The 21,340-nt window shown below is 41.2% G+C and overlaps 1 protein-coding gene across 1 annotated transcript in view; it reads right to left on the bottom strand.

Annotated features, from left to right (window-relative positions):
- The window catches only part of GRIN3A (glutamate ionotropic receptor NMDA type subunit 3A), a 76,411-nt gene that overhangs the window by 883 nt on the left and 54,188 nt on the right, over positions 1-21,340 (bottom strand). Inside the window, exons 4-8 of the mRNA XM_086629243.1 lie at positions 19,197-19,342; positions 17,657-17,772; positions 15,170-15,321; positions 3,687-3,851; positions 2,838-2,911 (exon numbers count right to left, since the gene is read on the bottom strand). Coding sequence (XP_086485369.1) covers positions 2,838-2,911; positions 3,687-3,851; positions 15,170-15,321; positions 17,657-17,772; positions 19,197-19,342 — 653 coding nt within the window. The remainder of the gene's footprint in view (positions 1-2,837; positions 2,912-3,686; positions 3,852-15,169; positions 15,322-17,656; positions 17,773-19,196; positions 19,343-21,340) is intronic.

Genomic DNA, 21,340 nt, shown 5'->3' with positions numbered 1-21,340 from the left:
TCTTGTTGTGTAGCTGCTTGTGCTTTGGGGGATGGACACAGTGCTGTGGTGTACCCAAACCTTGCAGTGTACAAACATGAGCTTTCTGACAAAATAAATAGAATTTGGAGTCTTCGGGGGGGGGCGGGGAGGGGGGTGGAGAAATTCCCATTTGGGAACTTTTTAAAATGCTTCAATGTTTTCCTGCAGAAAGGTCTTTCAAAAATATTTTGATTCCAGGGAATCTTCTCTCTCTTTCTTGGGAACTTCAATCTGCAGCCCTCCCAAATCAGAGTGTTGCCCAGTGTTTCTTCCCAAATAGAGGAGCACTCCGTGGCCTCTGCTTTCCAACTGGAACATAAGGAAGCCCAGAGTTTGCTGTTCTGGAAGAGAAGCTTGGCTTTCCTACCTGCTTTACCTTTTAGATAAATCTGTGTGCATTCATTTTATAAACTGAGGTTGAAACTCTGAAGTAGTTGCTCTTAAAACTGCTCCATCATAGAGGTCTTCTGTGGGTATCCTTGGACAAAATGCGTATTAGTGTGAGCTACCAATTGGCAGGTTAGGGAAAAGGATTAATGTTTCAGGACTGGGATTGCTGTTTAGAGGAGTCCGGAGCTGGGAGTAGGTACTTTTCTCACCTGCCTGCAGAGAAGGAAGTTGGAAAGTGGAAATTTCTTCAGCGGAGTTAGCGATCAGGAGCGTTTTCAAAAAGATGGGATGGCAGAGAGGAAGGAGGGGAGGCTTTAGGCAGGAGTGGCAACCCCAGCCTGGGTCATGCTCCGGAGGGCTTATGGATCCCTAGCAGGGATGTGTATGTGGAGTTGTTTATTTTTGTGTAGATCAGTGATTTTCTCATACTTCAAAATAAAAGACAGGAACACTCTTGTGTTAAACTGGATGTGTGTTTTGTGATGCAATTATGTTAATTCTCTGAAGAGATGAAAACAAACAAGTACCTCTAAGCACTTTCCAGACAGGGAATAGGATTAGCCTGAGCAAGCAGAAACTGGCAAAGCATTTCCAGGGCCAAGAGCAGAAGACCACCATGCTGCATTTGCACACACAGTGGTCTAGACATAAAAGGCCACCTAGCAAAGAGCAGAACTACTGACAAGGGGCAGTGGGGCCCAAAGCTGTTTTGCTGCTGTGCAGCTCTGTAGAGTCCATGGTCCCCAGGGTCCTGAGCAGTCAGTGCGACCAACTTGCCATGGAGCAGAAGTACACGTCTCAGAGAAGGTGCAGCCCTTTGCTTTGTAAATACTTCTCAGTGCCATATCATTAATCCATAATTTCTGATACATTTTTCTTTCCTCTCACAAATCAAAATACAGCTTTTTCATAAGTGTTAGTAACTGACATAGCTTCTGCTGGTGGTGGTGCTTTTATCTAGAGGTCTGGGCAGATGGTTTTAACAAACACCAGAGTCCACAGTTAACACTCAAGTTTCATCAAGTAAATGAAACCTTTTACGATTTGGCTACTGATGCCAAGCAGCTCTCCTAGTTTTTGGAAAGTTATGACCTGAAAAAAACAGCAGATTTTCTTCCCTGAGGGGAATTACGGTAGCATAATACAAATTCTTTCCACCTCTTTTCTGTATCTTGGTATTTTTAATGATTCCACACACCCCAGCAGCAATAAAAGAAAGTGTAATAATACAATTGGTTTGAGAGCCCTGGGTTGTACCATGCTACATCAGTATTCATGACAAGCTGGGCACCGTTTAACTAGGTGTCTTGAGTTAAAGTCACCATAACTGTGCAAACAGCAGCTCAGACCATGCGACAAGCAAGGACGGTGGGTGGGTGTGCAGGTGTGCACACGTGGGCTGGCTGCTGTGTGGGCAGAAGTTTTTGGGCAGCAGCACATATTCACTCTCAATGTTTAAAGAGTGTTTGTGTGGGTCTTTTTCTAAGCCCTTCTCTGTTAGGCTTATGGCCATGTCCTTGTGTTAGGAAATTTTTGCACTGCTCAATATTTGGCAAATAATTCAGCTGGTGCTTTTTGTATCATTGAAGATACAGAGAGCCCTCTCCTCTGGAATAGTCTCCCCCTGGAGAGGAAGGAGGAAATGTTTTGCACCAGTCAGGTCCTGGTACTGCTGTTCAAAGATTAAAAGTGAGGAGTTGCTGTGTGCAAGGAGGTGCCACTCTATGAGGTTTAATGGGGCAACAAGATGAAGGAATGAATAGACGAAATAGATTGCATGTGCTTTTATGTACTCGTTTGTATATAGGCAGTCTAGAAGCTTACAGATGTTTACTTCTTATATTTGCTGCCATTAGTGCAAGAATGACAAACTAATCACAACATATATTTACATATGTGGGTTTCAGTCATGCCAAATATCTAGGAACAGCCTGGAAGACATTTATTTTCTATAGTTTGTGGCTGAATATACCTGTAGAAAAGCAATACTGCTACTTGTGTTTTCAAAAAGTACACTAATAGTTTTGAGTTACTCTAACATATATGCTGCCTGATATCTCATTCATTGTGAAGCTATCTCATAGGGCCTTAGTTATCAGCCAGCGCTTTAGTCTGTGATTAATTAATTACCTAAAATCTAGGGCAGCAGACTTAAAAACCTGCAAAACCTGTCTTTAGCATGGGAGTGCTTTTATTAGCTGTATTTGAAATCATGAAAGAACAAAATTTCTAGATTTAATACCTTTTATTGGAAATAACGAATTCATTTCTGCCTCCCTCTCTTGTCACTTCTATCTTGTTTCCTTTTCTTTTTGTTCTATTATCTTTGGGATGTATTAGATCCATAAGTAGGTATCCAGACACAACATATTTAATTTCAAAGTAATTTTTGTAGTTCTTCTTTTAAAGCATGCAGAACTTCCTACCTCTTTTCTACTCGTTTTGTCTTAGGCTGGCGTTTGTCCTCAATAAATGAACTGTTCAGAGCACGATGTAATCTCTAGAGGGAAAGAAGAAAATAAATTAGTAAAAGCAAGATTAAGAATAGCTCCATAAATAGGTAAACAATTTGGGCTTTGTGTGATGGACTTGAGCATGAATTATTTTGCATGCTCAAGGATACAAGCAATGTCTATGCTTTGTCATTACAACAGATTTATTTTCACTTAGTTTCCCAAGGAAGGCCAATCTGAAAGGTTGATACATAGTTTGCAAACAATCCTTGGTGTTAGAATTCCTCAGAAAAAAAGTGGATCTTGACAAACTTCATTAGTTTCTAAAAGATCTTTTTCACTGTGCTGCTTAAAGCAATAGAAGCTCTTCTCTTTTTTGTGCCCTTTGCTGCAAAGTAACCTCTTCCTTTACAGCAAACACCTAGAGCAATTTTCTTCCATTATTTTCCCTAGAATAATGAAGGAAGTTACCCAGCTTTTCCTGCATGCATCAAATGTCTGGGAACCCCTAGCAGTGAGATAAAATGTTCTGGTTAGGCAGTTCAGGATAACAACACTGTTGCTTCTAGAGTCCAAAAGAGTTGCAAGGTTGCAAGTGCAAATGGAAAGGTCCCTTCTGTAGGCTTTGCGATCGTCAATATTTGAACTGTTTCCTCTGTGCTTCTCATTCCATCGTTAAGTAAGCCTCTTCAAATTCCAGAAGCTGCTGTCACGCTTCCAATGCCAATCATCAGTGTTCTTAACAACCTTTTATACCTTGTTCTTGTCCAGGCTTTCTTAATCCACCACATGACTTCCACAGGTTTACTTTTGAATATGTACCTGACTTGTATGAAGCCAGTACTTCATCTTGGATTTCTTCTTGATTCGTGGTAGGACCAGTCTGTACACGATGTGTTCCCCAATGGTAGTGAGAATGGACAAGCCAAACCCAATGCACAACATCACAAAGAGCCCAGAAAAATGCTTGATGCCCATTTGCAGTGTCTGTGAATAAAATCAAAAAGGGAAGTTAATGAAGTGGGCTGTTACTGTATTTTAACAGATGCTTCTGTTTTCTCATTTGGAAGTGTGGTGCAACTGAATAAACAGTGAATATTGCAGAACAGTCTGGATACCGTTCACAACAAAGCCTTTCTGGGCTGCAGGAACCTTGGTGTTCAGTCAGAGAAAAGGACCTGTCATAGGAATAAGAATCAGCTAAAGGAGATTTTTTCCTTCTGCTGCTTCCCTAATGAGATTCACTGTTGAATACGTACAAGAATCTAGTATTTGTGGTGGCTTTGCATTTTTAAAAGCAAATACTGCGTGACAGAATGCAGTCAATGAACTGCAGAGCAAGTCCTTCATCAGCAGTGAGCTAAGATCAACTGTTCATATTTTCTGAGAACTGATCATTAACTTCCTCTCTTTGTGCTTTATCCTTGACGGAAGGTCATGGAGAAAATATTTTGAAGTATTAACACAAACATAGCACTTCTCCACTCCCTACATTAATAGGACTGAAACTATGTTTGTTAGGAATCCCAACTGCAATTATGGAAAACAGGAACACTCTCACCTTGTTCTGATGCCCCACCCTTTTCATGTAGACTAGGAAGCCTTTAATTGACTTGAGTCTCTTATTGACATTAAATATGTTTGAAGACCAAGAAAGCATGTACAGCATCAATCTGTACTACAAACACCTGCATGCCAATGGGTGGATCAGGTTTCATGTTACGTATGATCTTAGTACCTTTATTCTCATGCCTTCATAACTCAGTTATAAGTTTATCAATAACTAAAAACTCTTGCTAATAATTACTGCCCACACACTACTTTGGAAATATTTCCCAGAATACATGTTCTACTCGTGCCTTTCTATTAAAGAATGTTATTCCCCATTTCAGGAAGAAAAGGAGCAGAAAATTGCTTGAGAAGGGTTGTGTCTCAGGAGACAGTACCTGGGATGCTATCACCTTGGATAATTGACCTATGTGTTCCTTCAGTTTGCTGTTAGTTTGGTGGGTGGGTGGTGGTAGGGATTGTGCTTTGTTATGACTATAGCTGTGTAACCCCAAAAAGAAACTGGATTTTGTTGAAAGATAAATCACAATGTTTGAAAAATCTTGTTATGAGGTCATTTTAAGCCAAAGAGTCGATTAACGATGAGTCCATTGAAGTTGAAGGCTTGGAAATCCCATTGTGTACTTTTGTTGGGCAACTGTGAGCAATATTTCTGTCATCTAGTTTTCATACTTGATTTCTGTTCTTTAAAACAAAATGATATGAGATAGCATTTCACAGATTTTTAACAAGAACAGAGCTTCAGCAATCTAGCAGAGTGAGAACTTTTGCATGTGGCACTAGCGATGAACTCCTATTTCAGGGATTCTCTTCCAAAATCAACCTGCTTGCTCTCAACTGCACTGAGCAGAATTTTTGGAAAGAGAATCTTTGTACCAATGAACAAACACTTGAAGGGTGTTGAAGGGTATAATAGGAGTGTAAAAGCAATTTCTAAAGAAACTTACTGCAGCCTGGAAAGAAAACTGGAAAATCACACTAGAGTGATTTTGGAGTAGAAGGGCGTCAAGAGTCTTGGCGTGAGGGTCTTCTGATGCTGAGGGTGCATCAGTTCAACCTAAAGCAAAGCTTCCCTCTCAGCATCAGAATTTCTTGTTGGCAATAGCCTATTGTCCCATACTTTGTCCTTCCAGTTAGGGGAGCAGGAGGATGACACAAAAATCCCAAGTGGTAATGCCTTAAACTACTCAAAACCTGAAGTGTTTGACTGAAGGTCTATGTTACCTGGCCTGTTCCTTTTAATTAGCATTGAAGCCGAACTTTTCCCAGGTAGCATAAAAGCAGAATGAAGTCCCACATCTGACCTTTTTCTCTGACATCTTTAGAGCTAAGACGTCAGTATGGCCCATCTCTGAATTCAGCACATGTAAGTATCTTTAAGAAGCAAAAAGATTGCTACCCATAGTAGCTGAACCTACCGGTTAAATGTGCTTTTGCCAATTCTCCAAGAAGCGTTAATGCAAATCACTTGCTTCCCAAAAAAGATGTTCAAGGCCAAGTATGAAACACCTTCCTTAGAGATGTAGAGTTAACAATAAATATAAGAATAAATGAAATGAGAAACAGAATAATAATTAAAAAGAAATAGATTTGCTCAGTCAACTGAAGAACAGACCTATGCTCCCAAGCTACGGCCGTTTGGTGTCATACCAAATAAGTCTATGGTGGGCATTTCCATAAACTGCCTTGGTGGCAGGAACCAGTGAATCAGCTGACTGAAGGTCTTTCTGCTTAGTGACTTGAGAAGTAATGCAGAAGTTCCCAAAGGCAGGGGAGATCACTAAGGAGGCCTGATCTGCTGGTGTTAGGTTGCTGAATGGTAGGGAGCATTTATGTTACTCTGAGAATAGGAACTGGGTTTAATGGAGTATGATAAAACTCTAGCCATTGAAAACAACAATGATAAAAAGAGACACAGTGGCAATTGCAGTGGGGATTCCTGGATGTGTGAGTTGTCTCCTCCAGCCCGAGGTCGGTGTTTGATGCCACTCCAGTACTGCTGCAGAGAGAACACTTGGCCCGCTCCTTACATGAAAAATAACATCCTGTCTTCAGTAAAGCTGCTCTGATTTATGCTGATGAGGGTCTGGCTTACTGTCCTGTCAGCTCTGCAGAATAGTTTTCTACCTTCCCTTGAAACAAGTGAAAGAAAATCCAGCCCTGGCATCTCGGATGCATTTTTCACTTGTAATGGATAGCTTTTGAAATTGTCCCAAACAAGACATCTTTTCCTAGGAAAAGAAATGCCAAAACAAAGCATCAATAATATTTCATCTAGCAATAAAGAAGAAAATGCATTGAAAGAGCTGCCTGATAAAGGCTGCACAGTAAAGGGAGATTTTTGAGACTAAATTAAGTGGAGAAACGAGGTAGGGGAGAAATAATTGGCAGTGTGTCTTGCAGTGTATGGAGTGATTATTTATAGCAATATCAGCACATTTACATACCACTGTTAAAAGGCAATTTATCAGCTGTTCATAATTACTGTAGACACACAGATGTTAAATAATGAAGGAAACCATCTAATAGAGGCACCTCTCATTTTCGTAGCTTCATGTTGATCAGAATCAGAGCAGCAAGCTCTACTACTTATTTCATAGTTTGTGTATGTATTTGTAGGTGCATATATAGAATATATTTCGAAAGAGCAGCAATAAACTGGATTCTCTGTATCACTGCTTTCTTCTCTGCTGAAGTGATAGAGGTCAGGGGGGTGTGTTTGTGTTAAGTCTTTGCTGGCAATAGAAAACCAACTGATGACTTTCTCTACTGCAATATCTTGTATTTTTTTTCTTTAAAGGAATAAAAGCCCATAACGTGGTGTAATCTCTGTTAACCCAGGATAAAAATACAGTCCTTGCTCCAACTTTGTAAACATAAATTCAGGAGGTAGCTCCCTGCACTTTAGGAGAAGGAACTCAATTATGTTCATGTGGCAGTTCTGAAGCAGTAAGCAACCATAGTCAATCCTGTGATGACTACAGCTAACGGGTGCTAAGTGCTACACTGGCAACAGCCTCTAAGTTATTTGCCACTTGCAAGTTGGGAAATTGGCAGTTTCTGAAAACCAACAAATACAAAACCAGAAGTGGAGGTATCTGCTTTTTTTATATATCCTTGGAGAGACTATTCTGATTTATCAACCCGTATCTGCAATTCCTACCTAAACATTTCCTGGTGTCTCCTCTGTAGTTATATGCTTTTTCTCTGGGCCTTGAAGAGAAGGAAGGGGATGTAAAGAAGAGAGTTTGATATTTGCATTCTCTTTGAAGGGGGGCGCAGAGACAAAAACAGTACTCTGATTTCATTATTAGATTTCATGGGCAAAACTCTTGCTTACTCCCTACTACAAGAGACTGTAGATGCTTTATTTACCCTCCCCGGTTGTACTGAGAGCAGTGAATAAGCCATCAAATATGCCCGTGGCCCAGCTTTTACTAATTAGAAATCTCTGAACATTTTTGTGGATACTTTGCAGGTTGGCAGCACAGCACAGGTATTGGTGCTACACACTGCTCAACCCAAACACTAAATAGGGATATCATGTGTGTATTAGCTATAATAATCTATCCTTTTCAGAAGCATTTTCCTTGCAAGGATTTTAAAACACTTTGCTGAGATCAGGAAGTTAAATTTTGCAGCACCTCTGCGAAGAAAGAATTATTTCCAGCTTTACTAGAGATAAATGGATATGAAGGGCAGATTTCTAAACTGATTAGGGCATCTCAGTAGGATTTCAAAATCCTACTGATGCTGATGCTTGTATTTAGGTAACTAAACAGTATTAAAACCTGTCCCTGTCTCAAAATTGTGGCATTTCTTGTAGCTGCAGAGACTGTTACTTATTTATTATTTGGCCTTATGGCTTTCTGTGCTCTCAAAGAAGTGGCAGCATTGAAGTAGTATATATTTAATCACTTCAGGGAGATTATCCTTAGCAAAGACCGGTAACTCTAGCTTTAGGGTTTCAAGTGCCAAATTTTAAGATACTGCAAATCACTGTCTCACGTTAGCAAGACGTTCCTTTCCCCTCTTGTTGTGAGTATTTTTGCACAGATCTTGAAAAATACTTCCTTTTCGTGAGACCTCACCTGGAGTACTGCGTCTAGTTCTGGAGCCCCCAACATAAGAAGGACATGGACCAGTTGGAGAGGGTCCAGAGGAGGGCCACGAAGATGATAAGAGGGCTGGAGCACCTTTCCTATGAGGACAGGCTGAAAGAGTTGGGGCTGTTCAGCCTGGAGAAGAGGAGGCTCCGGGGTGACCTTATAGCGGTCTTCCAGTACCTCAAGGGGGCCTACAGGAAAGATGGGGAGAGGCTGTTCAGGAGGGCCTGTTGTGATAGGACAAGGGGTAATGGTTTTAAAATAGAGGGAGGTAGATTCAGGTTGGATATTAGGAAAAAATTTTTTACCATGAGAGTTGTAGAACACTGGAACAGGTTGCCCAGAGAGGTGGTGGATGCTCCATCCCTGGAGACGTTCAAGGCCAGGTTGGACAAGGCCCTGAGCAACCTGATCTAGTTGGAGATATCCCTGTTCCTTGCAGGGGGGTTGGACTAGATGACCTTTGAAGGTCCCTTCCAGCCCTAACCATTCTATGATTCTATGATTCCTTCTGTAATAAATCTCTTTCTTTCATCCATTATCCAAGCCCTGTTCCTAGTGGGAAGAACAACAATATGCATATCATCCGAAATAGGTACCGAGAAGATGTTTACTTCTGCAATATTACAGGCTGGTGAATTGGGAATAACAGTTTTCTCTCCTCAGATAGTGAACTGTTTTGTTTTTTTCAGTTTCGACAGGTGAATCTAAATCTGTTACTCATTTCCAGGAGACTCAAAACATGCTTCTCCTAACTCTTACAGTACTTAATACACTCTTTTCTCCAGGACCATTGTAGAAACTATTTTTCTCCTCAAGGCAAGTCCAGATGCCACTGCCTCTTCCCACAGGAAGATGACCCCTTTACAATACAACATCTGTCATTTTGTGACACGCTTCTGCATAACGTTCCCAGTCCTCCAGTGAGCAAGGACCAGCTATCCTCCCCAGACAGCGTACGTGCAGACTAAGCAAATTCTCTTGGCAGCAAAATCTTTGTTCCTGTTCTTTGTGTTTGTTTTTCATGCACTGGTAACAAGGTACGGTGAAAGGTGACTGACAGGTGGCTTTTATTGATGAGCACAGGGCAGTTTGTTCCCTTTGTGGTCTGCTTGGCCTTCCCTTGACACTAGCAGTGCACCAGAGACAAGCACATAAACCACAGCTTCAAGGTAATGGCTAGAAAAATGACTGTGGAGTTGTCAGGTGATTGGTATAACAAAAAAGGAAACTAACTGTTGACCTTTACGGAAACTAGGCAAAACTCAGAGCAGAAAGGCACGATTTGCTGGATGACAACTGGATAAAATCATGGAAAGATGAATGAGGCATTGTCTGGTTGTGCATCCCGGGTGGTGCCAAGGCCAAAGATCACCAATTCAGGCACAAGCCATGGCACGTCAAGTTTGAGCAAGTTCCTTCAAAGGCTCCAGAGAAGAGCCATCAGTGGATCCCACCACTGATGAGAGAAGAAGAGAGGATAAAAGGACTCTGTCTGCACTGTGTGCCTGCTCTGGATCAGATGGAAGCCCACGGTCAACAACTGACCCCTGCCATTAGCAGCACGGACCTCTTCCTAGGCACTGTCAGGAGGTGCATGGCACTATGCCTTCTCCAGAGTCACCACCTGTAGAAAGCGGTGGGTCTGCAGTAATGGGGCCATTTTGGGGTGGTGTCATTTGTGTGCTTGCATATACTGTTATTGTAAATGTCAGGTTAGCCTCTGTTTGTGTGAAGCATCAGTTAAGTTGTTGATATTAATATCTGGGATACTGTTACGTTATAATATATAATTTTTTTATTCCATATATTGGTTGTTATCTGATTGAACTGCCAGCCTATGTGCAAACCAGTCTCTAAGTTCTAGAGCTTCAGTTGTCCTCTGACACTTGTGAATGGAGAAGACACAAGCCTTTCAAGTGAAATAGAAGATACAGTTTCAACAGTAACATTTCTGAAAATGTAGCTTAAAAGCTACGAAACAGTCTGTATGCAGTTAGCTTTTCCCAAAGCCTGGCTATTTCTGGACCAGGAGGGGCCCTTCTCTTTCACACTGTCTTGAGAAACGGCGGTGTGCCAGCTCATCTCCTAACCACCCTACCCTCATCATTGCTGCCTGTTTGAACCATCAAAACCACTGCTAATGGACAAACAACTTGCCTCTTCAGGCTGCCCACCCTGCCTTCTGCCACAGCGCCATAGCTGTTTCACTGCCATGAGCAGAAAGTTGCAAAGCTGCCAGTTCGCTGTATTTTAGTTCCCAAAAATGCCACAGAAAGAAAGAATTTGCAGTCTCTCCTGAGTCTAGGTGGAGGGGAATGTGCTGGAGGGGAACGTCTTAGGAGCTCAGCTCCTGCTAAAGTGGCATTAATGAGAGTAACAGTAAGGGAGAGGAAGGGTTAATTGTATTGTATGCGAATTGAAAACGAATGACACTTGATTATGTCCAGATGTAATATATGCAAATGTAACTCTGCCAACCCCACTTCCCTCCTGCACTATGCTCTGCCCTAAGTAGGGACTTAGCAAATTTGCAACAAAGAAATTCCTTTGAGACCAGAGTGTGACAATTTTAAATCAAGAGTACTCAAGCGATATTGCTAGTGACTAGCAATCAGTGTCAACAGCCACTGCTACCAACAACTGCTCGTGGTGGAGAGGGTAAGATGCAATTCGCTGCAGCAATTCACTCACTCATTCCAAGTCTGAGTTAGCTGGATACCCTGTCAATGATCCAGTGGCGCCAGAGTAAGATGAGTAAGATGCCTTGGGCAAGTGCTTTTGCTGAAAAGGTTCATATAAAAGAGCAGGTCGAGCCCAGTGAGCTCTGCACTTTCAAACTCAGCTTTATTTAGTTTCTCAGTTTGAGCAGTCGCTGCAAATTTTCCAGCCCCAGAATGGATCATGCCTTTCCAAGACAACTTTGTTTTCAATTGCAATTTAGAATGAGCAAAGTGCTGCCAAAAAGAGAGAGACGGAAAGAGCTAGCAGTGAGGTCTGCCACACAAAATGTAATTTCCCAATGTAAGATTAGAAAAAAATGATGAGGAAGATGAATCTCAAAACAAAACTAAAGAAAATTTGACCTCAGTGGGCAGAAGTGACAAGTGGATAATGATCAAGTACAGCCTAAAGAGGTGATGACAAAAACCAAAGATGGATATTTCACCCCTTTAGAGGCTATACTGATCAGTATTCCACCTACGTATATTCCCATTTTTGGTCATTACTATTGGTCAACAGGTGTAGTGTGCCACAGATCAAATTTATCAAAAAGAGGTAGAAAAACACAAAGTCTTACTCCAACTATCAAAAGGCAATTGCTGGGTCTTTGGTATATAATCCATGTGAATGACTACCCACTTGGAAGCTGAGCCTTTTCTGAAAATGAATTATCTGCTTCTGTGCTGAACATTGTCCACACTTCAATGAATCTGTTGAATGTTACTGTTACTGACTGTAAGGAGTTAAATAACAGAGATTTCTGGGCTGTACAGGAGTAAAGGATACAAACTGACATAAAGACCAGGAATAACTCCCATGCTTCTTGATGTAATGATGGGGAAGCTATGGTTTAGAGAGTATCCGCTGCTTGGCCCTGTTTAGTTTAGTAAATTTGTCCCAGCTGTGAAACTGCAAGTTCTAAACTCTGCAAGTTCTTGGCCAAGAGGAGCGGATGAAGACGAGGGGATGCTCACGGGAAATGCTGTAGAAGCAGAAGAATTTAGAAAAAGGAAGGTCTGGGCTTAGCAGAGCTTAACACGCAACAGCACAGACTTACAAGTGTCTTTTTGTTTCTGCTTGCTCTTTCTGATTGCATGAGGCAATGAAGATTTGCTCAAAGACAAAGTCTTTGACTGACTTTTTAGAGTCCTTCAGTTCAGTCACCTGAACCAGATTTCTGGACATTGGCCTCTGTAATGCATGTTAGGTTAGCACAACTGAAGATCAAATAAGGACTATAGTCAGATAACCAGCCCCAGAGCAGCTGGACCTGCCTTCCTTTCTGATCATCACATGGAGGTTACCCTCAAAAGACTGAATTACTTTAAAGGAGAGCATGTCTTCCAGCTGTGACCCTCTGCTATTCAACACTGAGAAAAAAAGAATGCCATGGACTATTCATGTGACAAAATCATAATTTACTTTTCAGACTGCAGCAGCTTTTCCCCACTCCCTCTCCCTTTGTTGGCAGGCCTTGAGGAATCTTTGAATTAAACCATGTCATAGATTTTTCATGCCACAAACACAAAGAAGTTTAAGGCTTACCTGGAAACCAAGGACTCTCAGTATTTCATCACTGAACACGAAGGAACTAATGAAAATCCAGGGAAGCAAAAGAACTGGGTTTGCCTCAGAGATAATGTACTAGCAATATCTGTGCAGGAAAGTGGTATGGTCTTTCCTTGTATTTTTAAATTGCAAAGGGCTTTCAGAAGAGTAATTGTAAAAATGACACGCTGCCTATCAGATTTTTTTCCCTCCAGTTTGAATGCAAGGGTTATTCTATCTTTGCTCATGTTTGCTTTTCCTCACAAAAAGACCAATCCAATTGGTTTTATAATATGCCTTCTTTGGTTTGCGCAGCCAGGGCTTATCTTCTCTATTACTGTATTAGCTACGCCAGAAAAAAAAGTTCCTGTTTCTAGAGACAGTCTTGAGATCGTAAGGCTTAGAGCAGTGGTCTCCAAACTTCTTTTGACTGTGTACCTCTGTCAGTAACTTTTTGATATGCACTCCCATATATGTATATTTATTTATAATTTATTTTTAAATATATATACATATTACTGAAGTTCTAACATTTTCTTCCTACAACCCAGTGGATCATCTCTTAAATCCCCAGAGGCTGCACGCACCCCACTCTAAAGACCATTGGCCTAAAGGAGTAAATATATATTCTGGGAGAAAAACAGTACGAAATAAAACTGTATTTCTTAACTGGAAGACGTTTAGTATTGACTCTCTAAGAATAAAGAGAATACAGCCCTGAATACAGCTACTGGAGTAAGACTCTGATGACCAGAGGAAGATCCTTATGTCTCATCACTGGGGAATTACTAAGAAGGTAAGTTTGACTTTGCTATTAGAGTTTTCAGTTTTAAGATAGTTGTGGTAATTAATACCATTACCATCTGGTAATTTTCCTAAGATTTAATTCAAAAGATAGTATTAAAATGTAGAGTAGCAAGAGGTCATTGAATGAAGCGCTTGTTAGGAACAGATATGTTGGCTACATTAAAAAGAAAGTTCCCCAGATACCTGTCTTGTTAGATGATAACATAATCTTCAGATAAGCTAGATAAGAAATAGCAGTGAATATACACTTTTGTTTAAATGTGATTTCTTATGTTAAATTAATCATACAAAAAAAGAAAAAATTGAATTCAACAGTTGAATAAAAAGAAATTGAATTTTTCTATGAATATCCGATGTTAAAATGTAATTTATTTCATATTGACACAATCGTAATGAAAAAGCTAAAAATGTGATGAGAGGCAGAAATATCTGAACAACCTACGTATTAAAGCAATCAAATTAAGTTTTTGTCTAATCTCTAAAAAATGCAATTTTTCTAGTGATTTAGTCAGCAGTGAGAGGTTTGCAGACAAGAGGCTCAGCTGATCACTGAAGGGCAGGAGTCAGGGCCCTAGGAAACTGGTCTTGTCTTTTAGGGAAGAATGGCAATCTACCACTTCCTTAAGAAACACATAGGGTCGGTTCGATATTTGGCTGAATGCTCTGAGGAGGAAATAACATACTTTTAGCCAATGTGTTTTGTTCCAGTGAGAACACATAACCTACGTCTTTTGGAACACCTTGAGCTAAAAGTGTATGGTTAAGGCTTCAGGCATGCTGGATCTTTTGATTCCTCAGTACTTTTTTCACTTGGCAGTCTAGGGAAGTTGACAAAGAACTGTCATTCTGATGAGTCTTTTTCTCATAAATAATGGTCTACATCTTCAGCTGCCATGAGCTGGCACAACTTCTCTGAATTGATACCCAGATGTAAGACCATGGAGATTTACTTCCATTTCCTGCAGTTCTACTTACATGTGAGACCTACTTCTCTTCTGTTTTTAGCATGATATCTTAGTGGACCATTTCTAGGCTGAAGTCCTATCTTTGGTACAAGTAGCTGCCACTCATGTTAGGAAGTAGTCAGGGTTATATTAGAAATTTGGGGTGCTAAATTCCCACCCTCTCTGCTTCTTTTTCTCTTATTGGTCTCTGTGTTAGCTATTTTAGCTATCACTCCCGTGTGAGATGGTCCAGAATCACTGGGAGATCCTGTAGATGGTGACACACATAATTGAGTGGAGTCAGACAGATTTGTTGCGCCAGACCACTTTTTTTACTGCTACGTTACATGCCCTGTTTATCTCCAGAAGTGATCTCTGATTCATGCACTGCATGCCTAACTTCACAGCATGGTCTTACTGATGTTTTTCTTGTGCTCTGATCTGAACGCTGCTGGGCTTAGCATCTCTTGCTTTTGAAGCCTAATGCTTCCCTTCAGCTGCAGCCCATCTCTGTCATGTGCGTGTATCTACTGCACACTGTGAATGAGGAGAAATAATGGGCAACTTTAGCAAATCCTCATTTATGTGACCCAAGTTCATCGCTTACCTCCGTGACAGCAAAGCTTCTTTTCCCACACGGAACAACCTTGTACCATTTGTCATGCAGAACATCCATGAAACCGTGGGACTTGTACTGGCTTATCAGTTCAGAGATGTTTGAGGTGAGCGGAGAGTTGGGGGGAAGACCAATACCATATCCTAGAAGGAAAATCAGTACAATCATCTAGATCTCTCTAACTTGTTTGCTTTTTGCTAAAGAATGTTAATTTCAGTTATCAACTACCAGTGTGGCAGATAAAGGAGGCACTCTGTTTCAGCAAGCCAGCTCAAACCTGCATGCTGGCTCACTGTAGACTGAAAATGCTGAGACAAGACTTTTTGCTGTGCAAAATAAAATAGCCTAATACAAACGGGATATGTAAGTTCAAAATCACTAAGGCCACAAAAGTAATATGTAAATTTGAGGTTCAAAAGCTTAAGATGGAGGTACAGATAAATGAATAAATGTGTCTTATCTCTAGAAACACAGTCTTGTGCACGCCCTTGCCATGAGTTCTTCTTTTTTACCTTGTTTTAGAAATGCAAAAAGAAGGACCTTAATGTCAAGTAAACCATTCTGTGACCCTTTCACATTTTTAGATCAGTGGATGTGACTGTGATGTCAGGTGTTTTCTTTTCTTCCTATGTATTTTCAGATGAGAAGCTGTGTGCTTGTAAATGTATGTGGGACCAGTCTGTATTGCTGTCACATAGCAATCTAAAGCCCAGGGGCTATGTTTTCCACTTGTGCAGTTTTGCTCTGGCAGTGATGTGGACCACCAGATAGTAATAAATACAACTTTTAGCCACTGTGTTGCACGTTAAAGTGCTGGTAAAGGACTTAGTGTAAGTGAAAATGGATTCAGTAACTCCGAATACGTCTTTCAATTTGCAGAATCTGGGTTTTGACTTTAGAAAAACAAATACAATTCATGCCTGGAAGACATGCAGTTGCATGCAGAGATGTCCTGCCAATTGCCTGCAGAGATTCCTTTCTAGTCCACTATGGATTTTTGTTTTTCAGTTCAGAATTCAGAATTTCAGACTGTCTCCTTAAAAAAAAACAAACAACATAGGAAGAAAGAAAAAAATATCCATAAATGTATGAGTGGTATATTTGCCATCACAGTGGCTTGCTGGTAAAGGATGCAGAGTGATGTGGTGATATGCACATCCACAACACAACAGTCTCCCTTGCTGCTGATTTTTGTACATTGTGCCTGTATTTCCACCTGAATATATTTGCTAACATTGAAGGAATGGTTTCAGAGAAGGCATAGCTAGGGTTCATGAATACCACATTTTCAGCATATTTAAGTGTTTCATAATTAGGTGATATGAAATCCTGTTATGTAAAAACATATGGCTTGGGGTTTATTGTTTTTTTCCTGTATTGAAATTTGCTTTACTCGATTAGAAGTTGTGGAAGCTGACGGTTTACTTCAGCAGAGCTGACCTTTCTGAAATGGATGATTTATCAGGTTGCACGCACATGGTGAAACATGCAGCTGCACCCACACAAATCCTACTACAGCCCGAACAGCTTTCTGTGCACCTATCCTCCGCGATAACAAAAAGAAAAGAAGAAAATAGATTGCTTTGAGGTCTCTGGTGTGAATTAAAATGGGAGACACTGATGAGGGAGAGCAAAAAGCAGCATTCTACAAAATGTCTAGTGCTGGTGACTTGTAGCTGAAATGATTAAAATGCTCAGTTTTCTCTGGCCTTCATTTAGCACACTGCCTTCCTCAACCAGGTTTGAACATTTCTGAAGGAGTTTGTTTTAATGTGCAATGGGAGCAGCCAGAGTGATTGCCCTTGGAGGGGAGGAAAGAGGGACCTTCAATCATTTTCATTGGCCATCTATCTCAGAAGTGATTCCTGAAGTCTAATAGCTGCTAATGGGCTCACCCGTGATGGGGGCAGCTTCAGACAACCTTTGCTTCCAAGCTGCCATCTGGTCTGTCCTTGCTAATACACCAGGGCTGCAGGAGACTGCGTACCAGGGCAGGCTGGTACCAGGGCAGGCTTCCTTCTTTAGCTTCAATTGAGCAGGAATCATAAACTGACCTTTCAAATGGGAACAGTATTTATCTGCTTCAGATGAAAGTGAAACTGTAGAACAGCATTTTGAACATATTCCACCGAGTTTTGAACATGTGTAATGACAGCCTAAAAAAACCAACCCTGATTTCAGGAGCTACTTTATTTCATTGTGAGCAGTGAAGTAGATGGTGTCTCCTACTTGTTTGGAGATGGACCATCTCAGCACTTTGAATAATTCCTATATAGAGCATGGCAACAGATGATACAAGTGACCTGAAAGTTCAAAAACCACAAAAAAGGGTGGTTCTGCTTAATCACTGAGAATTTTACCATAATCTTCAAGAGGTCCACAGCTTCACCTGCATACTTTCATTGAGAATACCAAATCACAATAGAGCAAATGCAACACATAAGAAAAAGAGCAGTATATTATAAAACTGATTATTACCTTCAATGGCAAAGGGCTTTCCCACAGTTAGAAGCTTGCAGTCAGCATCTATTGATACTTCATAATCTAAGAGTGCTTTATCCATGATGAAGGCATCGAGTTTCTCTGGATCATGCCTGTATTCAACACCAAAGTCAGAAACAGAATCACTGCACAGTCTTAAGACTCAGTGATGCTCACTGAACATTTATCTGTACAGTTCTCTGGAAGATTACTGAATGAAAACAGAGACCAGGGACTGCTTTTTTAATCATAAAATCAATTTATATTTTGAAGAAAGGAATTGTGCATGAAATACAAACTTGGTGCATCTAGAGCAGGACAGTGGGGGTAGGACTTATTTTGCTCCCATGAAGTACTACTGATCTGAAAGACAGAAAATACTACAGTATGTTAGACTTCGACCAATTGAAAGGTAGCACAAAGCTTCATTGGAAAAAAAAAATTGCTACAATACTTGCGCCGTCTTGGTTTCTCATTAAAGCAAACATGCAGGAGGATAACTCGTACAAAGGTGTTTCTCCTCCTTTTTCCTTGAATACGAGGTAAATTAGTTTCCTTCACTCAGATCAACTTTTTTCTATGATGTTCAATCTTCATTAACACAGAGGACTGAATGTTAATAACATAATCATTTATGAACAGCGCGCTTGCATAAAATGATGATATAAAAGAACAGTTCCAATGCCTGTTCTCATCTGATCCAGGGACTGCACCCTTCACTGTTGTCACTTTAAAGGTCCAGGTGTCCTCCTGATGTGAAGCTACATTACTTCTTTGATTTCAAAGGATTGATTCCAGTTTAACCCAAAGGAACTGCCCTGTATCTTAATTATCGTTAGAATGGGTCTGGGAAAATACATGTAAACAGGAAACAACTTCTGATGAAAATTCTCAGGCCATCTCTTATGCAACTTCTATGTGTAAAATGAATGAATTATTTCAGGCTTATTATCACCTCTCCTGTTTCCTGGCAAAGTGAATCAACTGTGTGACCCCAGATTATTAGGCAGAAATGTCTCTGAAACACAGTGACGCTATGATTCCCTAAAGCAAGGAGACTTGGTATTTATTACTTTTTGCCAGTCTAATGCTTCTTCTATTCATTTTAATGATAAATGCTTTAAGGTTTCTTTCTGAGAACCTTCTCTCCTCCCAGCACACAGAAAATGCTGAGGAACCTTGCTTGCAGCTTTTGCTTTGACTGTGATGTTTTTTTCTGAATGTTTCTCACTGCCTGATGAAGGGCTCCCAGGCACAGAAACCTGCCAGGATTTCTATGTTGCCCATGCTTGATGGCACCCTAGCAGTTAGTGTGAAGCACTGCTTCCCCTGGAAACACTCCAGCTGGTGCTACACTAGCTTTATCTCCAAGTATCATTCCCTCCAGGTGATTACGTGCTTTCTTCTCTATCTGCCAGACTCTCTTCTAAGACTGTTTTGTTGGATAAGTGACACTGAAAGTGGGAAACTCATCACCATTTCACTGCCATGCATTCTGATCGAGGGACCAGATCTACCCTTGCAGGCAGAGGCTCACTTTAGATATGCTACTCCATCCGGGGTTGCAGGGACATTGTACCGTCGCATGTACTCATGCATCTCTGGGAAGCTTTGCCTCACATAGTCTTCTGCGCTGCTTTCTCGCACGGTTCCAAACCGAAACCCTTGGGAAGGGTGATGGAGCTGAGGAAATGAAATGACAGATTAGCAGAGTCATTTGTCTCCTTCATGTCTGTATCTTGGTCTTATGTGTGAGCAGTTTGTCAGAAATTCTCAGCATTCATAGACTTGCCTCTGATGTTTTCCTGCAGTCAGCTTTCCACATCACAGAAAAAATTTGAAAACACTTACCAGGTGACTGATTAACTTGTTTGTGTACCCTCAGAATTTTCTTCATATGTGAAAAACATTTCCCTTGAGACACCTGAACCCCAAATCTAGGTGCTTAGTTGTATTATTTGTCTTTAAACCAGTCAACATTTCAGGCAGTGTCATGAGAAGCCTCTAGGCTTGCTAGGATCTACTTTCTGGGGCTCCAGGTAGCCAGTGAAGGACCCACAGTGTGGATTTGTTTTGGTAGAATGTCTTTTATTGACTCCTTAAGGATGACATTTAGCCTTCTGCAGAAGGATAGTCCTATTTCATTTCTAGAAGCCCAGACACCATACCACGACCACTGCTGTCTTTGCTGCCATTCTTCATAGAGAAACTAAGGACTGAAGTGTTGTGGACACCAAAAAGTCTCTCTCCCCTGGCAGTGAGAAGGAGGAATAATACCCCTCAGCATAGCACAAGCTGTTAGCTTGATTACTGGGATAAACACATACAATTTTTGCAGTTCTGTGTCCTTTCCTTTTCACAACTGGCTTTACGTTCTGTATTAAAGCCCCAAGTAGTTTGCACGTTTACAAGTTTCACAGACCTCTGTTTCTAAAGTACCCTGTTTGTCTTTGGAGCGTTTAATGACTCATGGAGAAATTCTCAGATTGCAGTGGAGGTGTCAGGCAGTGTCCTCTACCATGCCAAGCACTTCCTTGAGATGGCCGAGTGTTGCCAAGACCATACTAATTGGAAAGCCCTCAGCAATGTACAAGCCTCTAAAAGGTCAAACTTTCAGAGCACAGGAAGCCAAATAAAGCTAAGGCTGAAGTAGTCATGCTCTATTTGCTTCCCAGGAAGCTCATGGTCTTTACAGCAGCTTGCAAAGATGATCTCACCATTGCCATGCTCTGCTTTACAAAGACCAAGCAAAGAGGCGTCCTGGCAGACCATCTGGCTCTCTGCATTATCATCTGTGTAAAACCGAGTGTATGGCAATACAAAGCCATACAAAAGACCTTTCACACTCTTCTCTTCAATGATGATAAAAGAATATTCCTAACTTTTTTAAGAATAATAGAGGTAGGCTCTAAATGCACAGTCATAGAATCATAGAAGGGTTTGGGTTGGAAGGGACCTTAACGATCATCTAGTTCCAACCCCCCTGCCATGGCCAAGGACATGTTCTCCCAGATTGCATTGCTCAAAGCCTCATCCAACCTGGCCTCGAACACTTCCAGGGAGGGGGCATCCACAACTGCTCTGGGCAACTCCAGGCGGAGTCTCATAAGAGCAGAGGGGGAGAATCACCTCCCTCGACCTGCTGGCCACACGTCTTTTGATGCAGCCCACAATACAGTTGGCTTTCTGGGCTGCAAGCACACATTGCTGGATCATGTTGAACTTCTTGTGAACCAACACCACCAAGTCTTTCTCCTCAGGGCTGCTCTCAATCCATTCTCCACCCAGCCATCTAGTTCAATCTCAAAAAGAACAGAAAAAGGTCTTTTAGATGGCATTTTGATGTCCTGGCAGCTATGAATATACTGTATTTCTGGTAATTTTTATCTAGAAAATGAGCAGGTGCTTTTTTACATTGATCTGGTTCCTGTGTTGCAATCCAGGAATAAGACTTGTGGGTAAATGCAAGACTGTGGGCATGGAGGGAGTCTTGGCATGTTTTTTGAGGTGTTCTGGTCTGAATGATCATGGGACAAACAATGCTGGGCGTGCCTCCACCCGGAGCTGGCCATAGTGCATACTGTGCCAGAAGGACTGTGGGCGCAGAGGGAAATGTTCTTGCCTGGAAGTGTGGAAGCAGCATTCAAGTGCCAGAAAACATAAATAACAGAGAGTGGTGCT

Source organism: Tauraco erythrolophus, chromosome Z (assembly GCF_009769465.1).
Source record: "Tauraco erythrolophus isolate bTauEry1 chromosome Z, bTauEry1.pri, whole genome shotgun sequence".
NCBI classification, from domain to species: domain Eukaryota; kingdom Metazoa; phylum Chordata; class Aves; order Musophagiformes; family Musophagidae; genus Tauraco; species Tauraco erythrolophus.
Note: the sequence above shows the minus strand (reverse complement) of the source record. Positions and strands in the feature narration are given on the sequence as shown.